The 16,616-nt window shown below is 47.5% G+C and overlaps 2 protein-coding genes across 2 annotated transcripts; one reads left to right on the forward strand and one right to left on the reverse strand.

Moving 5' to 3' along the window:
* The first annotated feature begins 11,258 nt into the window (after positions 1-11,258).
* Positions 11,259-12,605, forward strand: LOC119922598 (ubiquitin-conjugating enzyme E2 S-like). The gene is made up of 2 exons (XM_038742328.1): positions 11,259-11,631; positions 12,581-12,605. Exons 1-2 carry the CDS (start codon positions 11,267-11,269, stop codon positions 12,603-12,605), a joined length of 390 nt encoding a protein of 129 aa, XP_038598256.1. The 5' UTR covers positions 11,259-11,266.
* A 94-nt stretch (positions 12,606-12,699) lies between these two features.
* On the reverse strand, positions 12,700-13,587 carry LOC119922599 (olfactory receptor-like protein OLF3). Its single transcript, XM_038742329.1, has 2 exons — positions 13,184-13,587; positions 12,700-13,075 (listed from the first exon to the last, which is right to left on the reverse strand). The coding sequence occupies exons 1-2, from the start codon at positions 13,585-13,587 to the stop codon at positions 12,700-12,702; spliced, it is 780 nt and encodes a 259-aa protein (XP_038598257.1).
* Positions 13,588-16,616: the final 3,029 nt, after the last annotated feature.

Consider the following 16,616-nt stretch of genomic DNA (forward strand, 5'->3'; position numbering starts at 1 on the left):
GTAATCAGTTCAGACTAGGTTCAAGTTAATCAGTTCAGACACAGTCCCTGTCCCACGTGGAGCTCACAGTCTTAATCGCCATTTCCAGATGAGGGAACTGAGGCACAAAAAAATTGAAGTAACTTGCCCAAAGTGATGCAGCAGGTACGGGACAGAGCTAGGATTGAGGTTATAACTCTAATCCTCTGAATCCCAAGCTCAAGCTCTTTCCACCAGGATATGCTGTAATCAATCAGTAGCATTTATCATGGACAGAGAATTGTGCGCTTGGGAGAATACGAAAAAATTAGAAGATACGACTCCCCCTCCTCATCACCAAACTCACACACCTCGAGGAATTACATCCAAGTGAGTAATTACCTCTGTAGCTCCATTTTCCACAATGCTTAACACTCAGTAAATTCTCAATATACACCATTAATTGATGGATTAATCAGAGGATTTGGGGACGTGTAGCAAGAATCAGAAGGACCTGGGTTCTAGTCCTACCTCCACCATGTGTCTGCTGTCTGACTTTGGGCAGGTCACTTAACTTATCTGGACTTCAGTTACCCCACTTGTGCAATGGGGAGATTAAGAGTGTGAGCCCCATGTGGGACAGAAACTGTGTCCAACTTGATTAGCTCGTATCAACCCCAGCACTTAGTTCAGTGCCTGGCACAGAGTAAGCGCCTAATAAATAACATGAGAAGAATGGCTCTATCTGTATGAAATCTATGGGTGTTTAGAGAATTATCCTGTTCATAGAATTACCCACTTTTAGTATTGTTGTTTTTATTATTATTTGGTATAATTATTAAAATTATGGTATTCGTTAAGCACTTCTTATGTGCCAAGTACTGTACTATGTGCTGGAATAGAAGCAAGATAATCAGGTCAGACAGTCCCTGACCTACATGGGGCTTACTAGTCTAAGGGGAAGGAATAGAAGGCGTTTTGGGGCTTTTTAAAAAGGTATTTGTTTGTTAAGCATTTACTATGTGCCAAGCACTGTGCTAAATCCTGGGTTAGATACAAGCTAATCCCCATTTCACAGATGAGAAAACCTGACAGCCGGAGTCATGGTCATGTGGGGAGAGGTTGAAAGGATTAAAATAAATTGTCTCCTAGTGGAAAGAAGACAAGACATAAAGTCATGAAACCTGACCTCTAATCTCAGCTCCGCTAGCTCTGTGTGATCTCGGGCACGTCACTTAACTTCTCTGAGCCTCGGTGTCCTCACCTGCAAATGGGGATAAAAGCAGATAAAAGCCCTGCTCTCTCTCTCTCTCTCTCTCTCTCTTCTGAGCCCAGTGTAGGACAGGAACTCTGTCTGACTTGATTTTCTTATTTTTTTTTAAATGGTATTTGTTAAATGCTTACCAAGTGCCAGGCACTGTTCTAAGCACTGGGGTAGATAGAAGGTAATCAGGTTGGAAAATATTCATGTACTGCATTGGGCTCATTTCATAGATGAGGCAACTGAGGTGCAGAGAAGTGAAGTGATTTGCCCAAGGTCACACAGCAAAGTGAAGGATCCAGGATTAGAACCCTAATCTTTCTGACTCCCAGGCTACTTGGCAAAGTGAACGTTTAATAAATACCACAATTATTCTTACTATAAAGGAAATCTAAGGCCATATCTTTTCCAGGCCTGATTATCTTCTATCTTCCCCAGTGCTCAGTACAGGTCTTAGCACATAGTAAGTGCTTAACAAATAGCGTAATTATCTTTTTTTTATTTTTTAAGAACAACAACAACAACAGCAACAACAACAACAACAACAACAACAACAAGATCAAGAAGAAGAAGACTTAGTGGGTAGAGCCCGGGCCTGGAAGTCAGAAGACATGGGTTCTAATCCCGGCTCCTGCACTTGTCTGCTGTATGACCTGGGCAAGCCACTTCACTTCTCTGTGCCTCAGGTCCCTCATCTGTAAAATGAGGATTAAGATTGTGAGCCCCACCTAGGACAAGCTGATTACCTCGTACCTACCGCAGCGCTTAGAGCAGTGATTGCCACATAGTAATCGCTTAACAAACACCATTATTAGTAGTAGTACTAGTAATAGTAGTAGTAAAATACTTCTATTGTTTCCTCAGTTTCTCTCACTAATCCCAAGTGAACATCGTCCAGGGCCTGTTCCCAGAGCCAGGAACGACGGAGAAGACCGAACAAGCAGACAACAGCTCTTCCTTTGACCTGGACCACCAGCTCTCCTTCTCCCCTTCCCCACCAGCTCGGCCTCCTTCCTCCCCCTCAGCTCTGCCCTTCTCCATCATCTCTCCCTTTCACTTCCTCCACCGACTCTACCTTTCCCCTTTCCCACCAGCTCTCCCACTTACCTCCCTGCCAGCTCCCTTGCTTCATTCTATGACCAGCTCTCCTTGTCCCCTTCACCGAACCCCTCCCGGTCTCCCCCGCCCCCCAGGTCTAATGAACCACAGCACGGTGTCCAAGTTCGTCATCGTGGGCCTGTCGAACCGCCCCGAGATGCAGCTCCTCCTCTTCGCCGTCTTCCTATGTGCCTACCTGGTGGTTGCGGTCTCTCTCAGTGCGGTCCTGTACACGCCTATGTATGTCCTGCCGCTTACGTCTTGCCCTGGTGGACGTTGTGTGCACTTCTTTCATCATCCGCAAGATGTTGGAGACCACGCTGGGTCGCCGGAAGACCGTCAACTACGGCTGCTGTATGGCCCAGCTCTTCTTCTTCACCTGGTCGCTGGGTGCCGAGATGGTCCCCTTCACTGCCGTGGCCTAACACCACTACGAGGTAATCTGCTTCGCTCCCTGCTACAACGCCATCATGAGCGGGCGGATATGCTCCGCCCTCTTCGACACTGTCCTCCTCATCACAGTCACCAAGGCCCGGGTGCACACAGATCTCATCCTCCGACTGTCCTTCTGCGGGCCGAAAGCCATTGACTACTTCTTCTGAGAGATCCCCCCCTCCCCTCCTGGCCCTCTTCTGCAACTCCGTTCGGGCTAACGAGGCGATGGTCTTCGTGGTTGACATCATCCTGGCCATGGGGAACCTCCTGATGACCTGCTTCTCCTACAGCTTAATCGTGGCCGCCATCCTCCGTATCCGGATGGCCAAGGGCAAGAGGAAGGCCTTCTCCACGTGCTCCTCTCACCTCTTCATGGTCTCCCTCTACTAATTCTCCGTCATCTACACCAACATCCAGCCCTCCTCTTCCTACTCCTTGGACAGGGAAAAAGTGGTGGCGGTCTACAGCCTCTGTAACAGAGAGATCCAGCCTGGAATCCGGAAGGTCTTCTCTTCCATGAAGTGCCGCTAATAATAATAATGATTATTATTACTATTACGGTACTCACTGAGAGCTTACTGGGAGCTGAGCGCTGTTTAAAATTCCAGGATAGATGCAAGTTGATCAAGTTGGACACGGTCTATGTCCCACGTGGGGCTTACGCTCTTAATAACCATTTTACAGATAGAGAACTGAGGCCCAGAGTAGTTAACTGACTTGGCCAGCATCACACAGCGGACATGCGTGAGAGTTAGGATTGGAACCCACATCCTTCTGACTCCCAGGTCTGGGCTCTATCCACTAAGCCTCACTGCTTCTCTGCTTCTCTCACCAATGAGGAGTGAGATTCTCTCCTCCACGGCCATCTCCAGTAATAATAATAATAATGATAATAATGACGATGGTAGTTTTTAGGCGCTTGCTACGTGCCAGACACCGTACTAAGCGCCAGGGTGGATACAAATTATCTGTTCCACTTGGTGCTCACAGTCTCAAGCCCCCTGTTACAAATGAGGTTACTGAGGCCCAGTGAATAATAATACTAATAACCGTGGTGTTTGTTAAGCACTTCCTATGTGCTAGGCACTGTACAAGCGCTGCGGTGGATAAAAGCAAATCGGTTGGACAAAGTCCCTGTACCACATGGGCTCACAGTCTTAATCTCTATGTTACATATGAGATCACAGAGACTCAGAGAATTCAAGTGACTTGCCCAAGGTCGCACAGCAGTTCAGTGGCGGAACCAGGATTAGACCCTGGGCCAGTGCTCTGTCCACTAGACCATGCTGCTTCATGGAGGAGCATAAAGGACAATTAAACATTTTCCCATCCTAATCCCTTGTAGTCCCTGGAAGAGGATGGAGCTACACGCTGGCCATTATAATAATAATGATAACGTTATTTCGTAAACTCTTACTATGTGCCAGGCACTGTTCTTAGCACTGGGGTAGATACAAGGAAATCTGTTTGTCCCATGTGGGGCTCATAGTTTTAATCCCGGTTTTACAGATGAGGGAATTGAGGCACAGAGACGTTAAGTGACTGGCCCGAAGTCACAAAGCTGATAAACGGGATTCGAATGTACGACCTTTGACCCCCAAGCCTATGCTCTTTCCACTAAGCCACGCTGCATCTCTATAATTATTGTATTTGTGAAGTGCTTACTATGTGCCAAGCACTGTTTCAAGGTCTGGGGTAGATACAAGGTCAACAGGTTGTCCCACGTGGGGCTCACAGTCTTAATCCCCATTTTACAGGCGAGGTAGCTGAGGCACAGATAAATTAAGTGGCTTGCCCAAATTCACACAGCTGAAAAGTGGTGGAGCCCATATTAGAACCCACTACATTTGACACCCCCGCCCCCCGCAAGCCCGGGCTCTTTTCTCTAAGCCAAACTGCTTAGCTCATCCACCTCACCTCAACAAGACTATCAGCCCATTGAGGGCAGAGATTTTGCCTTCTTCAGGTCATCTACCCCTTCCTCAGCCACGCTTCTGGAGGTGTTCCAAAATCACTTCCTGTTCACTCAGCTGGAGGGCCTGAAGAGTGCAAGGGATAATTTCCATTTCCGATGGCAAACGATGGGAAAATTTGTATATTTGTACCCTATGTGAGAACCTCATCAAGCATGCACCCATTTCTCCTGTATTCCTTTTGAACATCGCCATTTCCATAGGTGATTATTTTAGCCATCTCTTCCTCCTGTTTGTAAATTAATGAATTGCAGTATTCCTTCACTGTAAAGTGTTTACTATGGGTTGAGCACTGTTCTAAGCTCTGGGGTGGATACAAGCTCATCAAGTTGGACACAGTCGCTGTCGCACAATAGTAATAATAATGGTATTTGTTAAGTACTTACTAAGTGCCAAGCACTGCTCTAAGCACAGGGGTAGATATAAGGCAACTGGGGCCCAGAGAAGCGAATCGACTTGCCCAAGGTCACATGACAGACAAATAGCAGTGCCGAGATTAGAGCCCAGGTCCTCTGATTCCCAAGCCCGAGCTCTTTCCACTAGTCCACACTGCTTCCCACTACTCACTACATGTCTGCCATCCCCGTTAGAGTGAATGTTCCTTGAAAATAAGGATCACGTTTTCTACCTCTATTCTACTCTCCCAAATGCTCAGTATAGTGCTCTGTACCCAGTAACTGTTCAATTAATACTACTAGAGCGTAAGGTCAGGGATCAGATTTACTACCTCTATTCTATTCTCCCAAGTTCACAGTAGAGTGCTCTGGACACAGTAAATGCTCAGCCTATTGAGGTGTGAGCTTCTTGAGAGTACGGACCTTTCATTCATTCATCCAATCGTATTTATTGAGTGCTTTCTGTGTGCAGAGCACTGTACTAAGTGCTTGGAAAGTACGGTTCAGCAATGAAGACAATCCCTGCCCACACCAGGCTTACTGTCAAGAAGAGGGGAGACAGACATCAAAACAAGTAAACAGGCATCAATAGTATCAATATGAATAAACAGAATTATAGATCTATACACATCAAAACAAGTAAACAAGCATTAATGTAAATAAATAGAATTATATATATGTACATATGTACACAAGTGCTGTGGGGTGGGGAGGTGGGGTAGAGCCAAGGGAATGAGGTGGGGAGATGGGGAGGGGAGGGGGAGTTGAGGTAAAAGGGGGCCAGTTTTTCTACCTCTATTATACCTTCCCAAGTGCTGAGTATGGCCTAATGGCAAGGGCACAGGTTTGAGAGTTTTAGGTCGTGGGTTCGAATCCCGACTCTTCCACTTGTCTTCTGTGTGACCACGGCAAGTCACTTTAATAATAATAATGATGGCATTTATTAATTATGATGATGGCATTTGTTAAGTGCTTACTTTGTACAAAGCACTGTTCTAAGCGCAGGGGAGGTCACAAGGTGATCAGGTTGTCCCACGGGGGGCTCACAGTCTTCATCCCCATTTTATAGATGAGGTAGCTGAGGCACAGAGAATAATAATAATAATAATAATGGCATTTATTAAGCGCTTACTATGTGAAAAGCACTGTTCTAAGCGCTGGAGAGATTACAAGGTGATCAGGTTGTCCGACGGGGGGCTCACAGTCTTTATCCTCATTTTACAGATGAGGTCACTGAAGCACAGAGAAGTTAAGTGACTTGGCAAAAGTCACACACCTGACAAGTGGTGGAGAAGGGACTTGAACCCATGACCTCTGACTCCAAAGCCTGTGCTTTTCCCACTGAGCCACGATGTTTCTCAGCGTGTTTCACTGTGTCTGTGTCTTGTGCTTCTCTGTGTCTAGGTTACCACATCTGTAAAATGCTGTTAATGCTTGTCTACTTGTTTTGTTTTGTTGTCTGTCTCCTCCTACTAGACTGTGAGCCCGTTGTTGAGCAGGGATTGTCTCTGTTGCCGAAACGTACTTTCCTGAGAACTTAGTACACTGCTCTGCACGCAATGAATGCTCAATAAATGTGATTGAATGAATGAATAAAATGGAGATTGAGCCTGTGAGCCCCATGTGGGACAGAGACTGTGTTCGACCTGTTTGCCTTGTATGCCCCAGAGCTTAGAATAGTGCTTGGCAAATAGTAAGCGCTAAACAAATACCATAATTAGTAGTAGTAGCAGTAGTAGCACAATCCTCTGTATGTAGTAGGTGCTCAATAACTGCCATTGAGTCCCTGACCCTGGGTCCTGTTTCTGTTTACTCTCCCAAGTATTTAGTGCAGTGCTTAGAACTCAAAAGGCAGTCTCAATAAACACTATTCGTCATTGATTTATTGATTGATTGACGGAGTGACCGATCCCAAGAAGCCCTGTCCATGAGAAGGAGGGCCTGAGTAAAGCATATCAAGGCTACAACACTGAGCTCATTGTAGGTCCGAAGTGAATATTGCCAGCCCCAGTGAGAATCATAATTATAGTATTTGTTAGGCCCTTATTATGTACCGAGCACTGTTCTAATCTCTGGAAGCAGCTTGGCCTAATGGATAGAGTGCAGGGTTGGGAGTCAGAAGGACATGGTTCGAATCCCAGCTCCACCCCTTTCCTGCCAAGTGAGCCCTTCTAGACTGTAAGCTCGTTGTGGGCGGGGAATATATCTGCTAACTTTATTATACTCTACTCTCCCAAGCGTTTAGCACAGTACTCTGAACACAAGAAGTGCTCAATAAATATGATTTATTTTTTGATTGGTATAGCCGAAGGGGCACATCAACGCGTACAAAAATGCCAAGGGAGATTGGCCACATAGCCAAAACTAGTAGTGCTGGTTCTCGAACCCATGTCTCATGTCTTTCAGTCCTGGACTAGGCTAGGATTTGTAAAGTCACATAAATCAATATCACAAAGGATAATAATAATAATCAGGCAGTCTAACAATCAATCGTTGGAATTTATTGAGTGCTTACTGTGTGCAGAGCACTGGACTAAACATTTGGGAGAGTATAGCATAACAGAGTTGGTAGTCACTTTTAAGCGCTTACTATGTACCAGGCACTGTACTAAGGACTGAGGTAGATACAGGCTAATAAGGTTGGGCCTGGTCTTAATCTCCATTTTACAGATGAGGGGACTGAGACACAGATATGTGACTTGCCCAAGATCACACAACAGACAAGAGGAGGAGGCAGAATTAGAACCCAGGTCCTTCCTAGTCTCAGGCCCGGGGTCTAGCCACAAGGCAACACAGCTTCTAATGCTCCTCCTCCTACTTTCCATCAGGGGTGTGAGGTGTGGGGATCAACTGTAGGAGAAAAAAAATCTCTCCTGCTGGCCGGGGGGTGCCGACAGGGTCCAGCAATCTGAGAAATTTGCAGGGGCAGGCAAGAAGCAGGCCAGAGAAGGAATCAGGATAAAGTCCAGCATTCTTTCACATCTGCTGTTCATTTTCCCTCGCCTCTCCCTCCTCACTGCGTGAGAACCGGGCCTCCGTCTGACTTGATTTTCCTCTAGGGAGCAGGGCTAAACTTTTCCAGCAGCTGCCATCTCCTTTTTTCATTTCCCTCAGACCGGGGCAGCCTCTGCCGAATGCTCCATCTAGCTGGTAAGTCCGTGAGACCTCGTTAGGAATTCCACCCTCTTGCAACTTATCAATAACTTTTTGAAGCGCTCCACGAGTTAACGAGTCCACGAGAGACTCCTTGCAATGGGCAACGCTTGGTTGCTAATTTCCAACGAGCTCGTTTTAGTCTGGGAGAGCCAAGTTTCAGAGCAACAGATATGCTTCCAGTGGCTCTTGGGCTGCTGGGATGGAAGGAGGGAGGAAGGGTCCCCGGGAGGCCTGAGGAGAGGGTGGAGGATGTGGACACCCTCTCCCCCCGTCTCCGCTGTGTCCAAGGAGTGACCTCATGCACGGTCCCAGCAGAGAAGAGGCCGAGGATGGACTCGGCCGGGGAAATCAGCCAGCTTCATTCCTGATTGGAGCAAAGTCTTCCCGGATCTCAGCTCCCAGACAAAGTCTCTTGGGACACTTTTCCTCAGCTGACTAGTTGGATTCTCGTCTAGGCCTCGAGGCTTCGTTAAAATGCTATAGACAACGTTATTGAAAACACACACACACATAGACATAATTTACATTTATATCCATACGTGCATAACCCCATACTCACACACACACACATAAACACACTCACACACATACATGTTTGTGGTGTACTATATGCATATTCATGTTTGCAGCCATACGTATGTGTAAATGATAATAATAATAATAATATGATGATGATGATGAGGGTATTTATTAAGCACTTACTACGTGCCAAGAACTGTTCTAAGAGCTGGGGTAGATACCAGGTAATCAGATTGTCCCACATGGGGCTCACAGCCTTAATCCCCATTTTACAGATGAGGGAACTGAAGCACAAAGAAGCGAATTGACTTATACACACATTCACATGCACACATTTGCATACATTATATACATTATATATATTAAATACATATGTATATATCTATAATTCTGTTTATTTATATTGATTCTATTGATGCCTGTTTATTTGTTTTGATGTCTGTCTCCCCCACTTCTAGACTGTGAGCTTATTGTTGGGTAGGAATTGTCATGGCTTTTTGGGAAGTGCCCGGATTTGGGAGTCAGAGGTCGTGCGTTCTAATCCCAACTCTGTCACCTGTTTGCTGTGTGACCTTGGGCAAGTCACTTAACTTCTCTGTGCCTCAGTAATCTCATCTGTAAATGGGGATGAAAATTGTGAGCCTCACATGGGACAACCTGATTACCTTGTATCTACCCCAGCGCTTAAAACAGTGCCTGGCACATAGTAAGTGCTTAACAAATACCAATATTATTATTATTATTATTATTATTATTATTATCTCTGTTGCCGAATTGCCCTCTCCCAAGCGCTTAGTACAGTGCTCTCCACAAAGTAAGCGCTCAGTAAATACTATTAATGAAATATAATTGAATGAGATATGATTGAATGAATTTGTGCAAACGTGTATATGCACAGATATATAAGCAAATATATGCATACGTGCAAATATACACCCACACGTACCTGGGCATGCATGTATGTGCATATGTACCTTTATATGCATGCACACTCACAAATGCACGTGACTACACTCACACATATATATGAACACATATGCAGACATATAAGCACATACCTATGGAGGGGACCTAGCCGTGGCTTAGTGGAATGAGCCCAGGCTTGGGAGTCAGAGGTCGTGGGTTCTAATCCCGGCTCTGCTACTTGTCAATCAATCAATCGCATTTATTGAGCGCTTACTGTGTGCAGAGCACTGTACTTAGCGCTTGGGAATTAGAAGTTGGCAGCCTATAGAGACAGTCCCTACCCAACAGTGGGTTTACAGTCTAGAAGGGGGAGACAGAGAACAAAACCAAACATACTAACAAAATAAAATAAATAGAATAGGTATGTAAAAGTAAAATAAATAGAGTAATAAATATGTATAAACATATATACATATATACAAGTGCTGTGGGGAAGGGAAGGAGGTAAGACGGTGAGGATGGAGAGGGGGACGAGGGGGAGAGGAAGGAGGGGGCTCAGTCTGGGAAGGCCTTCTGGGGAGGTGAGCTCTCAGTAGGGCCTTGAAGGGAGGAAGAGAGCTAGCTTGGTAGATGTGGGGAGGGAGGGCATTCCAGGCGAGGGGGATGACGTGGGCCGGGGGTCGATGGCGGGACAGGTGAGAACGAGGCACGGTGAGGAGATTAGCGGCAGAGGAGCAGAGGGTGTGGGGTGGGCTATAGAAGGAGAGAAGGGAGGTGAGGTAGGAAGGGGCGAGGTGATGGAGAGCCTTGAAGCCGAGTGTGAGGAGTTTCTGCCTGATGTGCAGATTGATTGGTAGCCCCTGGAGACTTTTGATGAGGGGAGTAACATGCCCAGATCGTTTCTGTACAAAGACAATCCGGGCAGAGGCATGAAGTATGGATTGAAGTGGGGAGAGACACGAGGATGGGAGATCAGAGAGGAGGCTGATGCAGTAATTCAGATGGAATAGGATGAGACCTTGAAAGAGCAGGGTAGCGGTTTGGATGGAGAGGGAAGGGCGGATCTTGGCAATGTTGCGGAGCTGAGACCGGCAGGTTTTGGTGACGGCTTGGATTTGAGCGATGAATGAGAGAGCGGAGTCGAGGATGACACCAAGTTTGCGGGCTTGTGAGATGGAAAGGATGGTAGTGCCGTCAACAGTGATGGGAAAGTCAGGGAGAGGGCAGAGTTCGGGAGGGAAGGTCACACAGCAAGTAGGTGGCAGAGCCAGGATCAGAACCCACTGCGAACACATTGTGCGTGGGGAAAAGGTCTGCTTATTGTGATATTGTGCTCTCCCAAGTGCTTAGTACAGTACAGTACAGTGCGGCGTGGGGAGCCGGGGCTGGGCCTGGTGAGGGGGGGTGGGTGGGAGAGGCGGAGCCGTCGTAGACTCCTCTCCTCTATTTCGTAGACCCCTCCTCGCACTTCCTCATCCCCTAAGGAGCGGGGGGCTGGGGCCAGCGCCCGAGGCTGCCCAGCCTCCCCCATTTGCGAGGTGCCCCCGCATCCCTGCCCGACAGAAATGACTTCCAACGTGGAGAACCTGCCTCCCCACATCATCCTCCTGGTGTACAAGGAGGTGACCACGCTGACGGCGGATCCCCCCGATGGCATTAAGGTTTTCCCCAACGAGGAGGATGTCACTGACCTGCAGGTCACCATCGAGGGAAAAGAGGGGGCCCCGTACGCTGGTGGGCTGTTCCGTATGAAGCTGATCCTGGGCAAGGACTTCCCGGCCGCCCCCCCCCCCCACCCCGCTACCAAGGGCTTCTTCCTTACAAAGATCTTCCACCCCAACGTGGGTGCCAATGGCGAAATCTGCGTCAATGTGCTCAAGCGCGACTGGAATGCCGGGCTGGGGATCCACCATGTATTACTGCCCATCCCGCACCCTCCTCTCCTCTGCCGCCAACCTCTTCACTGTGCCTTGTTCTGGCCTGTCCCGCCGTCGACCCCTGGCCCAAGTCCTCCCCCTGGCCTGGAATGCCCTCCTTCAGCACATCCACCAAGCTAGCTCTCTGGCATGGTTGGATGGGGGTGCCCCCCACCCCCCTAGGCTTTAGTGCTTGGCACACAGTAAGCAATGAACAAATACCATGATAACGGTATAGAGGCTTCTCTGAGGAGCAGCATGGCCGTAGTGCTAAGTGGAAGGAACCCAGGCCTTGGGTTCTAATCCCAGCTCTGCTGCATGATCGGGCAAGTAACTCCTCTGCCTCAGTTCCCTTGGCCAAATGATTCACTCTCTGTTCTGCCTGCTATTTAGACTGTGAGCCTGGAATGCCCTACCTCTGCCCATCCCCCAAGCTAGCTCTCTTCCTCCCTTCAAGGCCCTACTGAGAGCTCACCTCCTCCAGGAGGCCTTCCCAGACAGAGCCCCTTCCTTCCTCTCCCCCTCGCCACCCCTCCATCCCCCATCTTACCTCCTTCCCTTCCCAACAGCACCTGTATATATGTATATATGTCTGTACATATTTATTACTCTAATTATTTTACTTGTACATATCTATTCTATTTATTTTATTCTGTTAGTATGTTTGGTTTTGTTCTGTGTCTCCCCCTTTTAGACTGTGAGCCCGCTGTTGGGTAGGGACTATCTCTATATGTTGCCATCTTGTACTTCCCAATCGCTTAGTACAGTGCTCTGCACACAGTAAGTGCTCAATAAATACGATTGATTGATTGATTGATTACTTTGCATACAGTGCTCTGCGTACAGTAAGCACTCAATAAATACAATTGAATGGATGAAGGAATGAAAAGGAAGTGTTTAATAAATAAAATTGACTGAATGAATAAAGTCCTCTGACACCCAGCCCCGTGAGCTTTCCACTAGGCCGCGCTGCTTGCGAGGAGTGTAAGCTTCCCGTGGACAGGGAATGAGTCTCCTTTTGCGTTTTACCAAGTACTCAGTCCAGCGCACCGGCTCACGGGGGAGGCCAGTTCATAGCACTCCTATGGGTTCTGAAGAAATCCAAGGCCTAATGTCTCCCTCAGCAACTTCCGGAGAGCCCCCTTGACCTCCTCGTTCCTCAGGCTGTCGACGAGGGGGTTGGGAAAGCCATAAAGCATGCCCACGAGCCCGTCGCTTCCAGAAGAGTGACCAGAAGATGGCCGGATGTAGCTAAAGATGGCGGGGTCGTAGAAGCGGCCAACGGCCAGCAGGCAGGAGGTGCAGGTGGACCAGGCCCGGCGCTTCCCCTCGGCCGAGCGACTCTTCAAGATGGCGGCTACGATGAGGACATAGGACCCTAAAGTGATGGAGAAGGCGCCGATCCCGACCACCTCCAGAGTGGGACGGACCCGTGACCGGAGGGACGTCTCAGTAGTACTGGTCCACCCAGTTGGAGCGGCAGAAGGTCAGCATGAAGGCGAAGGACACGTGCAGAGGTCAGCTGAGGAAGTGGTCGGCCAGGCCCCTGCTGCCAGCGCAACGCACACACCCCCGTCCATGAGAACACTGTAGCGGAGAGGGCGGAGGATGGCCAAGTGATGCTCAGAGGCCTTGACTTTCAGGAGGAAGACTCCACTCCGGGGCCACCAGGAAATAGAGCTGAAAGGCGCACCTGGCCAATGAGATTGCCGGTCTCTGGTGGCAAGGTCCTGCAATATCTTGGGCACCGTGACCGTGAAGCGGGAGACGTCCAGCAATAAAAAGTTGGCGAGGAAGAGGTACATGGGCGTGTGAAGACGGCGGTCAGCGCAGAGGGCGAGGAGAAAGGCACCGTTGTCCAGGAACGTGGTCGAGTAGACGGTGTCGAAGGCCTCGAATCGCACCTCCGACCAGTCTGACAGTCCCTTCAGGAGGAAGCCGGTCACCCCGTTCCCGTTGCCCTCTGCCATCCACAGGCGGTTAACTCGATTCATTCATTCATTCAATCGCATTTATTGAGCGCTTACTGTGTGCACTCGATCCGACCGTGGGCAGGAAGGACCTGATCTAATCCCGCTCGTCTGTTGGGTGTCTGCGAGCCATTAGCTTCGCTTTTCTGGACTTCGGTTTCCTCATCTGTAAAACGGGGATTGAGCCTGTGTGCAGTCTTATTATCTTGATCCTACCCCAGAGCTTAGTACAGTTCCCGGCACATGGTAAGTGCTTAACAAACACCCTACAGAAAAAAAAAAAAAACTATCCGTGTACCGGAACAGGTCTGGGGTTGGAAGTCAGAGGACCAGGGTTCATTCATTCATTCAATCGTAATTATTGAGCGCTTTCTGTGTGCAGAGTACTGTACTAAGCACTTGGAAAGTACAATTCAGCCACAGATAGAGACAATCCCTACACAACAGCTTGCTCACAATCCCGGCTCTACCACTTGCCCGCTGAGTGACCTTAGGCAAGTCACTTCACTTTTCTGGGTCTCAGCTTCCTCATCTATGAAATGGGGATTCCCTACCCATTCTTCCTTCTCCTTAGACTGTGTGTCCCTTGTGGCATCTGTTGATCTTGTATCTACCCCATTGCTTGGTACAGTGCGTGGCACATATAAGTGCTTAACAAAACTTATTTTACTGTCTGTCTCCCTGCCCCTCCCCCCGCTTCTAGACTGTAAACTCGGTATGGGCAGGGATTGTCTCCCTTTATTGCTGAACTGTACTTTCCAAGCGCTTAGTACAGTGCTGTGCACACAGTAAGCGCTCAATAAATATGATTGAATGAATGAAAAAATGAATAATAATAACTTGCAACTACCCATTCGCTAAAGCACTTACTATGTGCCAGGCACTGTACTAAGCACTGACGTAGATACAAGATTATCAGGTTGGACACAGTCCCTGTCCTACATGGAGCTCACAGTGTTAATCTCCATTTCACAGGTGAGGTAACTGAGCACAGAGAAGTGAAGTGACTTGTCCAAGGTCACACAGCAGATAAATTGGATTGGAGTCCAGATCTTTCTGACTCCCAGGTCTGTGTTCTTTCCACCAGGTACTTAATACAGGGCTTGATATATAATAAGGGTTTAACAAATACCGCAATCGTGATTTTATCCAAATGTCTCCTGCTATCTTTATTAGCTCATTTCCTCCTTAATTTGCCTGGGGAAGCTCGTCTACCTCTCCTCACAGTCCCAAATAAAGTTATCAATTGACTCCTTGACCTTCTCCAGGCTAGGCTAAAAGTAATTCGATCAATCAGTCGTACTTATCAAGCACTTATTCTGTGCAGAGCACTGTACTAAGCATTTGGGAGAGTATAATATAATAAAGTTGGTAGACACATTCCCTGTTCACTGTGAGCTTACAGTCTAGAAGGGATGACAGACATTAGACAGCATGGCTTAGTGACAAGATCTCAGTTTTGGGAGTCAGGGGATGTGGGTTCTAAACCCGGCTCCTCAACCTGTCTGCTGTGTGACCTCGGGAAAGCCACTTAACATCTCTGGGACTTAGTTACCTCATTTATAAAATGGGGATAAAGACCATGAGTCCCAAGTGGGACAACCTTCTTATCTTGTACCTACCCCAGGGCTTAGAGCTTGGCACAAAGTAAGTGCTTAACAAATACCATAATTATTGTTATTATTATAAATAAATTATGGATATTCATCGATTCATTGTATTGCATTCATTGAGCGCTTACTGTGTGAAAAGCTCTGTACTAAGCACATGGAAGTGTACACTATAACAATAAATAGACAAATTCACTGCCCAAAAATGAACATAAGTGCTGTCGTGACGAAAGAGGAGTGAATAAAGGGAGCAAATCCAAGTGCACGGGCGACACAGAAGGGAGTGGGAGAAGAGGAAATGAGGGCCTAGTCAGGGAAGGTCTCTTGGAGATTTGAAGGAGGGGAGAAAAAAAACCTGTTCTTCATTTTTTCCTCCCAAAGGTTCTTTTATTTTTTATATACTGGGTAGTTTTTAAGGGCTTACTGTGCACCAGGCACTATATACTAAGCACTGGGGTAGGCACAAGATAATAAGGGTGGACAAAGTCCATGTCCTACGTGGGGCTCACCATCTTAATCCCCGTTTTACAGATGAGGAACTGAGGCAAAGAGAAGTGAAGTGACTCAACCAAGGTCACACAGCAGATCAGTGGCAGAGCCAGGATGAGAACCCAGGTCCTCTGACTTCCAGGCCCAGGCTCTTTCCACTAAGCCACGTAGCTTCGATTGATTGATTGATCAATTGATCTTTCCTATAGGCTGTCTTCACCCACTACTTCTCGGTTCTCATTCTTTCTTTACCCCGAGATCTCCTGTCAACTGTATTTTGCTCTTCTCTTTCTTCCCTCCGACTCCTCTCTCCTGCAGGTCTCCTGGCCCAGAGTTTTCTTCCCCTTAAAGAAATCTAGACCACAGTCCTCCCCATTTTCAAACTCCTCCTAAAAGCCCACCTTTTCCAGGAAGCCTTCACCAATTAATTTATAATCATCCTGATTGGATCAAAACGATTGCCAATCTTAGCACCTTAGCACCTTACATCCATCCTCAGCATTTACATATGTAAGTAAATTCAATGGTACATTCAATTAATGAGTGGTAAATATTGAGCACTTACTGTGGGCAGATTGCTGTACTAAGCATTCAGGAGAGGACAGTCTTAAGCCTGACACATTGGTAATCTGACATTCTCACCTATTGTGTCTGTTCTATTGTTCTATTGTACTCTGCTCAGTATTTAGGGAAGCAGTATGGCCTAACTGGCAGAGCACCGGCCTGGAAATCAAAAGGACCTGGGTTCTAACTCTAGCTCTACCACCTTTCTGCTGGTTTACCCCAGAAAGTCATTTAACTTCTCTGTGCCTCGGGTACCACATTTGTGAAATGGGGATTAAGACTGTGAGCCCTATGTGGGACATGGGCTGCGTCCAACCCAATTACCTTGAATCTGCCCCAGCACTTAGTACAGTGCCTGGCATATAG

This window comes from Tachyglossus aculeatus, unplaced genomic scaffold (assembly GCF_015852505.1).
Source record: "Tachyglossus aculeatus isolate mTacAcu1 unplaced genomic scaffold, mTacAcu1.pri scaffold_114_arrow_ctg1, whole genome shotgun sequence".
In the NCBI taxonomy this organism is placed as follows: domain Eukaryota; kingdom Metazoa; phylum Chordata; class Mammalia; order Monotremata; family Tachyglossidae; genus Tachyglossus; species Tachyglossus aculeatus.